The following is a 15,667-nucleotide window of genomic DNA, read 5'->3' on the forward strand; positions in this document are numbered from 1 at the left end:
ACATCTATAAATATAGTATACATGACAATACAACACAAAGGAGTGAGAAAGAAATGGAGCTATATTGAAAAAAGTTTCAATATTTTACCAGAATTAAGATGGTATTAATCTGAAGTTCAATGTATATTGTAATCCCTACAGGAGCCACTAAGAAAATAACTAAAAGTTTTAAAAGCTAAAAAAGGCAACAGATGACACAAAAGAACGCAGTAAAGGATGAGAAGAGGAATATAAAAGACATGAATCATACAGAAAACAAATAGCAAAAAGGCAGATGTAAATCCAATCACAGGAATGAGTACACTGATTTGGAAACGATAAACACTCAGATTAGATTTTTAAAAAGCAAGATCCAACAATATACTATCTTCAAGAAACACACTCTAAGATAAAAAAGAGAGATTGAAGGTAAAAGAAAAGGGTATAATATGCAAAGAATAACCGTAACAGCTAGAACAATGATATTATTAAACACATTTTTTTAGATTAAACAGATTTTAAATCTGGAAATATTACTGATGACAGAGACATTTCACAATGTTGAAACAGTCAAACCATCAAAAGATTTAACAATTTAAATGTTACACAGCTTCAAATATATGTAAACCAGAACTGTCAAAATTGAAAAGAGAAATATACAGTTCAACAATCGGCAGGGAATTCAATACTCAATTCTAATACTTAATAGAGCACCTAACTAGAAAATCAACAAGGTATAGAAGATTTGAACAACCTGACCTAACCAACATTAATAGAACACTGCACCCAACAATAGCAGACAGAACATTCATGTGCACATGGAACATTCTCCAGGAATGACTGTATATTAAGCCATTAAACATACCTCAAGAATTTCAAAAGAACTAAAATCATACAAATCTCCAACCACAGTGGAATTAAATTAGATAACAACAGAAAGAAATTAGGAAATTCTGAAATAATGGGAAATTAAACAACACACTGCTAAATAATCCATGGGTCAAAGAAGAAATCACAAAAGAAATTGGAACACATGCGAACTGAATGAAAAAAATACAACATATCAATACCTGTAAGAATGCAGTTAAAGCAGTGTCTACAGAGAAATTTATAGCTTTAATGATCACATTATAAAAGAAAGTTCTCAAAATCTATAATCAAAGCTCCACTTTAAGAAAATGGAAAAGGAAGCACAAATCAAAGTGGAAGCAAGTAAAGGAGGGAAGCAATAAAGATGAGAGATCAATGAAATAGAAAAAAGAAAAACAGAGGAAATCAATGAAAGCAGAAGTTGGTTCTTTCAAAAGATCAACAAAATTGACAAATGTTTAGCTAGACCTGGGTCTCTCAACCTCAGCACTGTTGACAATTTGGGCCAAATAATTCTTTCTTATAGGGGGTGGTAGTATGTGTTATATAAGGTTCAGCAGCATCCCTTGCTTCTATCCAATAGATGCCAGGAACAATTCCTTTCTCAAATTTCACAACCAAAAATATCTCCAAACACTGCCAGGGTCCTGGGGCAAATGGATGGGAAAACCACCCGGGACTGAGAACCACTGATCAGATCAAGAAAAGAGATGACAAAAATCAAGAATGACAGAAAGAAGATCATTTCCTATCCTACAGAAACTAACAGGATTATAAGGGAATTACTACCAAGAGATATATGCCAACAAATTAGACCATCTACATGAAATGGATTATTATGTTTCTAGGGAAAAAATTAAGGGTAAGTTACAAAAAGTACCATGCATGCTACAAATAAATAGTACATTATTAAAAACAGAAAATGTAATGCATTCAAGGAAAACTAGCCCCAAACTGTGGAAATATGTATCTCCACTATGTAAACAAGTATTTTAGGAGTTTAGGTTTTTTTAATCCTTTTATATACACAGGTAGTATGTTCTTATTGCAACAATTCTAACAGTAGAAAAGTACCTTAAGTAAATTTCAGGAACTTACCTCATTCCCCTCCATTTCTATCCTACTGATAACTACTGCTAAAAATTTGGTAGGTATACTTCTGTTTTTATGTTTGGTTTTTTGCCTCACTCACATAAACATTACATACATATTTAATGGTTTATTTTGTATAAAAATGAGGCTATACATATAGTTATATGAACTAAAGAAACTTGCTCTTTTACTTAATATATTAAACTTAGGACTCCAGAACAATTCATATAGTTCCACATATGAACTATCTGTCCCAAATATCACAAATAAATTCTTAGTAACTATATAATATACTTTAAAAGTTCCACAATTTGGCTACATCAAAATTAACCCAACCATTCTCTCACTGATGGATATTTAGGGGGTATCTTGATCTTTGATATTACAAACAATGCTGCAAAATATCCTCAAACATTCTTTTACATACTAGCACTTTTATTTTAGCCAAATACATTCCTGAGAGTCAGTCAGCAAATGCACTTTAATTTTAATAAACATTGCCAGATTCTTCTCTCCAAAGTTAGTAATAATTATTGCACCACCAACAGTGTATGAGAATACCTTATTTTCCATGTCCCCAACACTGGATATTGTCATACTCTAATTTCTGCCAATCTAACTAGTGAGAAGCATCTCTGTTGTTTTCATTAGCAATGCCCAACTTTCAAGGAGTTAAAGAACCTTTTCATAGGTTTACTGGTTATTTGCATTTCTTCTTCCTTGAACTACAAATTTCTAATCTTTCTCTCTCAAATGGATAGCCAACTGAATTATCCTAGATATGATGATGGGACAGTCTTCCACTACTAATTTGCACTGTTTTGACTGGCTAATCCAAGGTACTATAAACAAAGTCACTGTCTTACACAACCCAGGGGACAGCATTCAGGGGTTGGACCCCAGTGGTAAGTGGCAGGGTAGAGGGGCAGTCTCTGGTAGTGGTACGGTTGGGCCATTTGTCAGTGGTGATGTTGGAGTAGGGACTTCTAGGCTATGATGGGAAAAGTCTGCAGTGGCGGGGGCAGTGTACACAACTGTTATCTATAGGTCAGAGAAATTTGTTTTCTTTAGTTTTTGTTGGTTTTGATTTGAGAAAGTTTTTCATATAACAATACAGTGAATATACTTGGTACATCTAACTTTGCCCTAATACAATGTACATCCTTGTAAGCTGACCTTGGATGATAAGCACAATACTTTCAAAGGCTAGAATCCAGTATAGTGACTTCCTGAATTAAAAAGTATAGACAGGTATCTTAGATTTTGCTAGAAACAAATGTCATCTATTAGAGACCTCGCCTAGGTTTTGGAGCGCTGTCAACTACCCCCTAAACACATGGACTGCATGGCAGGAAGTTATCAAAATAATGGTCTATAACCATGGAGAAGGGTTAATAGATACTGAATTCCTGAACACGATAAATGCCTACTAATGGACCTGAAACTCCAGAATAATGAAATAATTAAAAAAATTAAATACTAGTTATAAAATGTCTGGACTTTAACAGAAGGCATTCAATATACTGCTATTAAAGGCAGCTGCTGGTTTACCCTTATTTAAAAAAAAAAATCAGGTTTGTTTTCTTTTTAATCAACCAGAGGTTTTAGAACCTTAAATTCCTTTTTTAGCATCTATTGAAATGATGCCTAATTATGGATATCATTTATTGAACATTTTAACATTCTTTTTACATGCTTCTCATGTAATCTCAGGATAATTACTGATATCTATTTTCTCTATTTTGGAGATGGTGCAGCTGAATCCTACGACTCAAAATTTCCCTAAGAACATCCCACCACTGAATGACAGAGCTTGCATTTCAAGTGGGGATCACACTCTATACTACTTGACATCTTTTTGTCAACATTCTAGAACAAGTAGCACTGGAATTAAGTACTGTTTGAAAATGGGGGGGCAATCATATTCATTTTTAGAAACAGTGCTTTGAACAGCAATTCATTCCAGTTATTCAGTTTTCTACTTCTTGAGTCTATTTGAGAAAGTTCAATTTTTAAGGAAAATCATCTATTTATCAAAAGTTTGAACATCCGTAACATCTACTTTTAAAGAATGGAAAAAGTATTTCAAAAACAAGAGATTAAAGTTTACCTTGACTTTGAGCCAGATGAAGAATTTTTGATGTAACATATCTGGCAGTATCTGATTCTGTAGATTCAGTATTGATCTTCTCCAGCTGAGCCAGGAGTCCCACGATCCGAGAATTATTGGTAAGGCTAAAAAGAATGTTATTTTACATTAGGGCACATTCTACATCACTTGTAAATTCAATACTATAAAGATCACTGTTTAAAAAAAAAAAAAAACTCTATCCTTTCTTAAAAACATTAAGCATTTATGCCACATTTCCTTACTCTGTTTTATAGCTTAACATTGATAAAATTCTATTAAATGAGAAACACATTTCATTTCCGAAAACCACAAATGTGCATTCAACCCTGTCCAGCGATCTTACATCATACCTTGAAAGTTCACGTTTCCACTCTGCAAAAATACTTCTTACATATCCTATGCTCACCTCAAAACTAATCATCCCTCCCACCCCAGTCCATTTTCAGAGTCCTGCTTTATAACTGTTACAAGCCCAAACAGTAACACAACATATTCCCACTAGGACATCCTTAAACCTTTCTGATTCTCTACCCACATTCTTTCTTCCTTGCTCTCTTTCATTATACATTTGCACATTTGATAGCATTCTAGGTATTAGCAACAGTAAGAAAAAATTCCTGCCCCCTACAGACTGAACATTCTAATGGTGAGAGACAAATTAAATATGTAAATAAGTATATAGTATTTAAGGTGGTAGGAAGGGCTATAATGAAAAGCAGGTTAGGGGGAATAAAAGATGCAGGGGGAGGGATACAACTTTAGACAGTGGTCAGGGAAAATGACATGACAGGGTACCATTGCGGGAAACGCCTGAAAAACGTAAAGGAGTAAGTCGTGCAGGAACCTGCAGAAAGAGCTGTCCAGGAAGGAGTCACAACCACCAAGACCCCAAGGCAGGGATCTCCTATACTGAGTTAAAAGTGAGGTGGCCAGGGCGCCTGGGTGGCTCAGTTGGTTAAGCAACTGCCTTCGGCTCAGGTCGTGATCCTGGAGTCCCGGGATCGAGTCCCGTATCGGGCTCCCTGCTCGGCGGGGAGTCTGCTTCTCCCTCTGACCCTCCCCCCTCTCGTGCTGTCTCTCTCAAATAAATAAATAAAATCTTAAAAAAAAAAAAAAAAAAAAGTGAGGTGGCCAGTGTGGCTGGAGCAGACTCAAAGGAGAATAATAGTAAGAGAGGAGGTCAGAGGTGGGGGTGAGGTGGGAGGGAGCACCATCATTTAAAGCTTTGCAGGCCACTGTAGAGATTTTGACTTTTATACTAACTGGGATGGAAAGCCTTTGAGCAGAAGAGTGATGTGCTCTGATGTTTTTAAAAGGCTCTCTTTGGCTGGTATGTTGAGACTCAAAGAACAATTTCTCGCCTGTTTACATGACCCAGCAACCCTTCCTGCATTCTCAATGTATCTGCTCCTTCAATTAATCTTTCCCCGATTCATCATCTCTCTCTCCTTTTCAACTGGATCATACCCACTGGCACTCACTTAATATGACGGAGAAGAACTCCCACTGGCTCCCACCCCACTCCTCTGCTACTCCTTGAATGAGGTGCCTATACTTGCTCACCATCCTCTCACGATCTGTTCACTTTTCAAGCTTGCCTTCTGCACCCTGAGGTCTCCCAACCTCCTGTGGTCACTTCTTTCCTCGTCATACTCAGTATCTCAGCACTATCCAAATCAGAGAGCCCCCTCTTCCTTCACCTCCTCCTCTGGTTTTCAATGACTCCACTCTCTATCTTCTTCCTGTCACCACCTCTCTGAGATCCCCTCTATTGGCTCCTCCTGTGACATATTTCTAGACGCTGACTCATGGACAGCTCTATCCCCAGCCCTCTTCTTTTCGCTCTCTCCACTCTTTGCCAGTGTGATCTCATCTAATCCCACCACTATAATTATGATCTAAATGCTGCCTGGCTCCTACACTCAACTCCAGCTTCACCCTCTTAGCTTACCCAACCTAACAAGCCCAAATATAAAACAATTTCTAGTTCCTCCTCTCAACATATTCCTCTTCCAATCTTAACCCTCCCAAACTCAAATGAAACCATCAGTTGCTCAGGAAAAGATCTGGACTCCCTGCCTCACACACCAACCCAGTAAAAGCTCTATCTCTGAAACGACTTAGCTCCATCCACTTGTCTCCATACCTACTATTACTACCCAAGTCCAAGCAATCATCATCTCTCATGGCCTCATAACTAGTCTGCTTTCATTCTTGCTTGCCAATAATCCATTTTCTCAGTGATTGTCTTTATCTTTTGATTTTGAAGTAATTATAAATACTCAAAGGAAGTTGCAAAAACAGTAGAGTGGTCCCTTCTACCTTTCACTTAGTTTCCCCAATGGCTACATTTACATGAACTATAGGGCAATAACAAAAACCAGGAAATTGACAGTGGTTAAGTATATAGTTCTAGGCCAATTTATCACATGTGTAGATTTGTAGAACCACTAACCTAATCAAGTTGCTATCCAGCTAAAAAAAAAAAATCCCTTCAATGGCTTCCCTTCAGACTTTAGGTAAAATTTTATTTACTTATCACAGCTTACTAAGCCCTTTATCATCTGGCTTCTGTCTACCTTTCAGACTTTCTCACAACGTTCCCCTCAGGCACAGGGATCCACTTCAATGGCTATCAGTTCCCTGAATACAGCAAGTTTTTCCCCAACCACAAGGCCTTTCTGTCCTCTCAATCTGGAGATCTAGAGGGTGTTTTCTCCCAGCTCTATTTAGAGCTGGCAACTTCGCACTGCAGGCTGCAACCCAACCATGTGACTATTTCCTCACCAGCCCCTCCACTTCCGAAATTAAAAATGTACCTAAAGAATTTACTACTATTTGAAATTATGTAAACTCCACAAAGGTAGACCTTGCATGTCTTATTCTATATATCCAGTATTTTTTTAAATTTTATTGTTATGTTAATCACCATACATTACATCATTAGTTTTTGATGTAGTGTTCCATGATTCATTGTTTGTGCATAACACCCAGTGCTACATGCAGAACGTGCCCTCTTTAATACCCATCACCAGGCTAACCCATCCCCCCACCCCCCTCCCCTCTAGAACCCTCAGTTTGTTTCTCAGAGTCCATTGTCTCTCATGGTTCGTCTCTCCCTCTGATTCCCCACCTTCATTTTTCCCTTCCTACTATCTTCTTTTCTTTTTTTTTAAACATATAATGTATTTCAAACATTGGCTGGCACAGCACAGACAATACATATCTAGAAACATGAAAAACAGTATTTTCTTTTTTCAGATTAACTGTGCCAAATGCTTTAAATCTGGAGCTACTTCAACTGAAAAGGTATCTGAAGTTTGAAAATACACATTAAGCATACATTTGAAAATGGGCCTAATGTACCATTTAAAATAATGCAGTATTTCCCATTTTTCAAAGAGCCAGCATAGCACTGACATGAAGATATATATTGATATGTATAAAAAAACCCAAAAGACTTTAATATGTTCAGTATATCATTAACAGTTTTATAATATACAAATTCAATACAATATGTTCTTTAGCATGTGTATATATATATAAATATATATGTGTGTGTATATATATATAAGAAAACATTATACATACACACACACACACACACACTCTCACACATAAAAACACGCATGGAAATGGTGGCCATCAAATCCAAAACAGTAATTATCTCGGGATAAGGGAGAAAGATGTTAATAGGGAACAGTACACACTGTGTTTGTAATTTTTTTATTTCTTAGGTGATCAGTACACAGGTGTTCATTATATCATTCTCTATCCTTTTTGGTTTTCAGAAACATTTCACAATTTTTTTAAATAAAAGAACTCTGTAGCTATAAAACTATGTTACATATTTAACTTTGTACATACTTTCTTTTTCTTCTGATGTTGCAGGAGGAAGGAACAATTCCTTAAAACTGTTATCATAAGTCTGAATGAGCAAAACCATAACTATGGAAAATTCCATAATGAACAGAAAAAGAAAAAAATAGTATAATGAACCATCATTTGCTCATCACCCAGCTTCAACAATCATCAATCCACAATCTTATTTTACACATACCTACCTAAAGGCACACCCATCAATGGGCTAATTTTGAAGCACATCTCAGAAAGATAATTTCCTGAAATACTTCAGCATTCTCTATTTCCCAAAATATAAAAACTCTTCAAAATATATATAACTACACTATCACTACCATACCAAAAACAGTAACAATCCTTTAATACCAAAATCTAGTCTGAATGCAATTTTCTTAAATTTATTAGTTCATCCTCATATACAAATCAGAAACCAAATGAGGTCTATATGTTGCATTTGTCTTTTTACCTACAAGTTTCCTATTACTTTTTTTTCTCACAATTTATTTGTTGAAGCAGCTTGACTGTCCTATAGTTTCCCACATTCTAGACTTTACCAATTACACATCCACAGCATAATATGTCTATCTTCTATATTTTCTGCAAATCGGTAGTTGAATTTAAAGGCCTAATGGGATGAAAGCTTGACTTGGAGATGTGAATTCCTTGTAAGTGGTACTATAACGTTCCATAACAAGGCAAATAGTGCCTGGTTCTCTTACTTTTGTAATATAAGCAGTCACTGGTCACCAATACCTAGATTACTCCATTAAGGATTGAAAAACAGTGATATCCATCATCCCACTCCTTCTTCATGTGTTAACTAAAACAACTCCATAAAGAGAAAAATTCCTTATTTGATTATCCAGAGGTACAACTCATCAAATAAAAGCAAAATAAACGCTGGTTTTTTAACTTACCTATATTTACCAGTTTTCAAAGAACGAGTTCATTCCCTAAAATCCTTTCCAAGTAACCAATGAAGTATTTTGGTTTCATGCATCAGTATGAACTCAAAGATTTAAACACATCTGATATTTTATCCACTGCAATTATAAACACTCAATGATCAATGAATGGGAGTTTCCTAAGTCGGTTCCAGAGTCCTTTTGATATGATCCAGTCCTTTGATAGCTTTCTGGCTTTCCGGTATGACAAGACTATTATTGGCAACAGTCTTCAAAGTACTCCACAAAACTCTGAGAGTACGTGAGACCCTATAATAAAATCTACACAGTCAAAACCTATTTTCATAAAAATACTAAGAAACTATTTGACACTGTGTTGAGATTTGCACTGATGATCTAAAAGCACCAGTGGGTAAAGTGCAGGTACCACAGCACAAATCAAGGCAGTGACACAAAACTGTACTAGCAGTCACTGTGTTCTTCACCCTCCTGCACTCAGTTAAAAACAAAAATTCCAGTTTCATCCATGAGGACATATTTTTTTAATACTGTGTGTGTGCATTAAACATTTCAGTTGCACACTAAATACGATGGTTACCTTGGGGGAAGAAAACCTGTGACTGTTTAAAATGCAAGCTGAACTAGCCACTTTTTTCACAGAACATCATTTTTAATTCAAAAAAGAAGTCAAAAAATAATAGTAAGAGAAATTTTAAAAAACAACTGACAAAGATTATTCAGAATTTGGGCGTACATACATTTTTTGGAAATAAACAAAGTGAGTCAATCATTTCAAGAGAACTGACAGATCTACTGCCAGTGATAAAATCTGGCTTTTGAGCAAAACTTAGAATTTCAAAAAATGTGGATCTACCATCATAGCCTTGACAGCTTGCCGCTAATTAAAAAATTTTCTAGGCGCCTGGGTGGCTCAGTGAGTTAAGCATCCAACTCTTAATCTCAGCTCAGGTCTTGATCTCAGGATGGCAAGTTTGAGCCCTATGTTGGGTTCCAAGCTAGGTGTGGAGTCTACTTAAAAAAATTTTTTCTTCTGATAAAAATCAATGGTGGTATTAATACATGCAATTTATTAATACTGTGTAATAAAATGTACCACTATTTAAAATATCTGCATTAGTCATGGAATCAATATTTCTGAATGACAATGCTGGATGTTACAAATTTAAATATGGGAAAAAAATTATTCAAAGTGCAAAAAAGACCAATGGAATTTAACGTAACAGAGAACAAAAAGTTCACTAATACAGTTTCAGATTCCACACTGCAATTAACCTTGAAGAAAACTATTACTTAGCAAGAATATCCACTTCATTTTGAATTTCAACCAATATGGCTTTATTTCCAAAGAATATTATTGTCATTTAAAGGTCTGTTCCTCATTTATAATTATTATTCTTGCTTTAATCATATTTTTACTGTTTCTTTACAAATACTGAACACACAATTTTATTTTCCTCCATCATAAATCACAGGACAATTACCCACAATTATCTAAAATGGCCTTTTGGGGCACCTGGGCGGCTCAGTCAGTTAAGCACCTGCCTTCAGCTCAGGTCATGATTCCAGGCTCCTGGGATCGAGTTCCTCGTAGGGCTCCTTACTCAGTGGGGAGCCTGCTTCTCCCTCTGCCTGCCACTCGCCCTGCTTGTGCTTGCTCTCGCTCTCTCTCTCTCTCCCTCTGACAAATAAAATTAAATAAATAAATAATAAAAAGGCCTTTTATTCAAGTACTTCCTTCTTTTCTAATTACATATCTACATGAGCCCAGATTTTCTTCATATTCTATAATAACACCACACATGTACAAACTATATATGCATATATAATATGTACATATTATATGTAATATATACTTACATCATGAAAAATTGAACTCAGAAGCAGATAAGAGAATCTAGCCATCTTCCATTAAGCCACATACCAGATTTGCAAAAATGTAGTAAAATAATTCTAGTCTTCCATTTTTGAAAATACAGTTATTTCTAAAACAAAATTTTCTATTATTATACAATTGGTTTATTATTATTTCTAAATGAATAAATAGGGGCACTTGGGTGGTGAAGTCAGTTAAGCTTCAGACTCTTGGTTTCAGCTCAGGTCATGATCTCAGGGTCATGAGATGGAGCCCCACACTGGGCTCTGCACTCAGGACGGTGTCTGCTTAAGTTTCTCTCTCCCTCTCCCTCTGCTCCCCTCCCCCAGCTGCCATGTGCACCCACAGTTTCTCTAAAAATAAATAAATCTTTAAAAAAAAAAGTTTTAGTTTCTCGGTTTTAATGTATAATAATGTAAATATCAATAGATAAAATAACTCACATCAACAAAAACTTTTTGGAGTCTTCATCACTTTAAGAGAGCACCAAGAGGTTCTGAGCTAAAAAAAAATGTGAGAACCACTCTTCTAGGCTTATCTTGCACATTTTGTGCTTCTGACCTAGAATCAGCCCTCTCTCCAAAGAGCCCTGGTTCTTTTTGGTGAGAAATGATATTAAGAGACCACAGTTTGAGAACTAAGAGGCAAACTACATCTTTAAAAACAATTCCATAAGCCAAATTTAAGAGAAATTTGCATTAAGAAAACCAAACTTCTGACATTTAGTAACAAAGTGCTTCTTAAATTTTCTCCAATTAATATTTTTCTTAAAGGTCATCTCAGTATTTTTCAGTAATTAATAAAACATCTACTATTCAAAATATTCACAAACATACCAAACACACTAAGCATAACACCCATTCAATTCTATTCCCAACTAAGAATCTGTTTTATCAGTAACTCTTAAAATTTTAAATTACACCACATATAAAAAAAAGAAAAAGAAAAAAAAATTTATATATATATATATATATATATATATATATATATATATGTGATTCCTTTCTGAGAATCATGCTCTTTCAAACAATAGATGGGTGAACAGATGGATGAATTTTTGGAAGGGAGGCAGATGAATGGAAATTGAGAACACAGGCAAATCAATCTCCCTCTCTATTTCTACTTTTCTCATCTACACAATGAAAACTGAACAAAATATTTTAAGCCACCCCAACTCAGCTCTAAAAATGTAAGGCTGTTGGGGTGTCTGGGTGGCTCAGTCGTTAAGCGTCTGCCTTCGGCTCAGGTCATGATCCCAGTGTCCTGGGATCGAGCCCTGCATCAGGCTCCCTGCTCAGCGGGAAGCCTGCTTCTCCCTCTCCCATTCCCCCTGCTTGTGTTCCCTCTCTCGCTGTGTCTCTCTGTCAAAAAAATAAATAAAATCTTAAAAAAAAAAAAATGTAAGGCTGTTGACACTAATGTTGAAAGAATCATAGGGTGAACACCAGAGGGCAGCTCTACCTTCTGAATAATTTTTAGACTTTGGAAAATCTGAGGGGGGTGGGTAAAGCTATACAGCTTCAGTGGATAATCTGAACTACAGTGAGAAAATTTTTAAAATAACAACTCAGAAAAGGATGTTATCTTCCTTACTTACCCTACTTTTAGATGAATCAAAATGAGGCTAAGACCAAACTTCAGAGATTCAATTTAAGATTGTTAATTATTATATAGTAATAAAATCATGGAATTGAAAACATGATCACTATGAAATACATCAAATCAAGTTAACTTTCAAATGGATATTTTAAAGATAGTATCACTCAAATATTTGTTTCATTGTGGTGGTCTCCTACTGCTTTGATGTCTGAGTTTACTCTCAGTCTTAGAGCTATTTTTCTAAAAGCATAAATGTTCTTGGATATTACAAAAGTCCCAATGATGTACAGATACTGTCTTCGCAACAAATAATTTCCCAAGTGCAAGTACTATAGAACCTATCTTCATATTATAAATAAATGTTATCACCTTTTTTACCTTAAAATGTAGGTAATAGAGCTGTCCTCATAAAAAAGGTAAAAACATCTCACAGCAAAAAAAATCCATAGAAATATATTACGGTTTTAGACTTAAACATGACTCACAGCAACTAAGCTTTAATTTCAAGCAGTATGGTTTCATTTCCAAAACGCACATTATCTTTCAGAAATTTCTGTTCTTCATTTACAGGTCTTTTTTAACTTTCTTTTATTACTTGTACTTTGTTTACATTTTTACTGTTTCTCTCCAAATACTGAACAAACAACTTTATTTTCTTCCATCATAAATCAAAGGACAATGAAAAATAGAAATTTCATTAACATTCTTTTGTAGAAAGAGTTAAATATTTAAATATGTAAGTATGGAAAACAATATTCTTTTAACTGGAAGAGAAGAGTAACTACTTCTCTACTTCTTATAATTAAATGCAGAAAAGGCTTCTTTAACAATAAATTCTAGTTCAACACTACCAAGTGACTTGTTATGGACAACCAGCAAAAACTTGTTAAAATTTTAAACTTCCTAAATTTATATATCAGCAATAATTAGTCAAGTTATCCTTTAAATTCCTTCACCAAAGTAAGAAAGGAGAAGGTGAATGAGAGAAAATAAAAGTCAATAGATTAGCACTCCGGGTAAGGCAGGGCTTACAGGGCAGACACTGGAGCTAGAAAGATGCCAAGATTATAGGAAGGGAAAGGAAAAAGATTTTGACCCTTTTCTATCTATCTCAATTCATCTTTCTGCACCCAGCTTTCTTCACAGAGCAAAATGACAAGTATTAGTAGAAATTGTCATTTCTTTAAGATGAAGACCACTTGCAGTGATCCTAATTTGGTTAGCCTAAAACAGTGACCAAAAAAAAACAAGAAATATCCAGTAAACTCTATCTCAGGAGAAAAAAAATTAAAACTAACCCTAGGAGCTAGAAGTTGTCAAACTAATTTCATATTCATATGGAACAACAATCTAGTAATTTTAGATAGCTTTGCTAATCAACCTAATCTGAAAAGTAAGGCTGGTGCTCCTTGACCTAATCCGAAAAGTAAGGCTGGTGCTCCTTCTTTTTGTTTTTGTTTTTTTAAGATTTATTTATTCTTGAGAGAGTGTGCACGCACAGGCGAGCAGACGTGCTGTGCATGAGGGGGAGGGGCAAAGGGAAAGAATCTTGAAGCAGGTTCCGGGCAACCTTGAGATCGTGACCTCTGCCAAAACCAAGGGTCTGAGGCTTAATCTACTGAGTTTAGGTCATGATCTCATGGGTCCCGAGATGGAGCCCCAAGGTGCATGGAGCTCTGCCCTCAGCGAGGAGTCGGCTTCAGGATTCTCTCCCTCTCTCTCTCTCTCTCATAAATAAATAAATGAAGTCTTTAAAAAATAAAAATTTAAAAACTTGGGGCGCCTGGGTGGCTCAGTCGGTTAAGCATCTGCCTTCGGCTCAGGTGATCCCAGGGTCCTGGGATAGAGCCCCACGTTGGGCTCCCTGCTCAGGGGGGGTCTGCTTCTCCCTCTCCTTCTGCCCCTTCCCCCAGGCCCTCCCACTCTTGCTCTCTCTCTCAAAATAAATTTAAAAAATCTTTTTTAAAAAAATAAATAAATAAAACACAATCACTAATTCCTTTCCTATAGAAATTACAAAAATACTTAATAAAATTTGTTATAATGTATTATATAGTTAATAACTGGAAAACCTAACAATTTAAGGAACAAATTTATCTAAACTGTGTATATACTTATTAGAAAACAGAGTCAAACCATACCTGAAAATGCAAAGTTGTAAAAATGTAAATACAACATACAACACTAATACAAAGCAAAAACTGATTATCAATATTAATAAGTTGTCATTTACTGAGCCTGCTAGACATTATTTAATCTTCACAACTTAATAATGATAGCATTATTATAAAACTCATTATAGAGATGAGAAAACTGGGACTTAACAGAGTTAAGGAATCAGCTAAAAAAAACTCCAAAACAGAATCAGTTTGTCCGACTTTTAACTGAGAGAGTCCACAGTAAAACCTTGCTAAGGACAATTTCTTGGTACATAAGAGCTTTAACAGAGATGATGCTTTAACTCAGGGGTTAGTTAAAATTCTTCTGGAAAGGGCCAGACAGAATGTATTTTAGGCACTATGTGCCATACAGTCTCTGTCATAATTACTCAACTCTGCCACTGTAGAGCAAGTGTCCAGACAATATATAAAGCACAGCTGTGTTCCAATAAAAATTTATATACACACAAATTTCAATTTCATATAAACTTCATGTGTCATAAATATTCTTCTTTATACTTTTTATCACCAACCATTTAGAAATGTTAAAAACTATTCTTAGCTAATGGGCCATACAAAAACAAGAGGTAGACCAGATCTGGCTCATGGGTCATAGTTTGCTGACTCTTGCTTTAACTGAAAAGTTAAACATTAATAAATATTAATTAAAAAATATAAATACAACATACAATTAAACATAAATAATATTTTCAAATAAGGAGTTTCAAATAACCACTTCATGTATTATTTCCCTGATACATATTCGTATTTAGAATTACAGTACCTTTTCTCTGATATCACTTTTAACTTGCTCATCTTGAGTTACTTCATTTCAACATTGCAGATAATCTAAAAGAAAAAATGTTAATGATATTAAACACACAATTGTTTATATATATTAGATGTCATAAAAACCATACCATGGAAAGTCATTATGGGCAACACAAGATAACACTGGAAACCAAAGGAGAATGTTTTGAGTTTTACGTGCTTCTGGCAAGTTACTTCAATATGCAAAAATGTGTGACTATTACATGATCTAAAACCAGCCAGTAAAAGTTATCAAAATCCTGGAGCTACAAAAATGAAAAAAACCTAACAGTCTATGATCTACTGTTAAAGATTTCTTTTAAGACAGTTCAAATTATCTTTTCCTGTTCTTATATTCCACCTCCAA

At 35.2% G+C, this 15,667-nt stretch overlaps 1 protein-coding gene across 5 annotated transcripts in view; it reads right to left on the reverse strand.

Moving 5' to 3' along the window:
* Positions 1-15,667, reverse strand: part of AGTPBP1 (ATP/GTP binding carboxypeptidase 1) — a 161,054-nt gene that overhangs the window by 119,513 nt on the left and 25,874 nt on the right. For all 5 annotated transcript variants that reach the window (XM_025851632.2, XM_025851633.2, XM_073880686.1 and 2 more), the window contains exons 2-3: positions 15,275-15,339; positions 4,052-4,176 (exon numbers count right to left, since the gene is read on the reverse strand). In XM_025851632.2, the coding sequence (XP_025707417.1) occupies positions 4,052-4,176; positions 15,275-15,306 (157 nt within the window). In that variant the 5' untranslated portion in view covers positions 15,307-15,339. The remainder of the gene's footprint in view (positions 1-4,051; positions 4,177-15,274; positions 15,340-15,667) is intronic.

Source organism: Callorhinus ursinus, unplaced genomic scaffold (assembly GCF_003265705.2).
Source record: "Callorhinus ursinus isolate GAN/ISIS: 27379988/994484 unplaced genomic scaffold, GSC_fseal_2.0 scaffold39, whole genome shotgun sequence".
Lineage (NCBI taxonomy): Eukaryota > Metazoa > Chordata > Mammalia > Carnivora > Otariidae > Callorhinus > Callorhinus ursinus.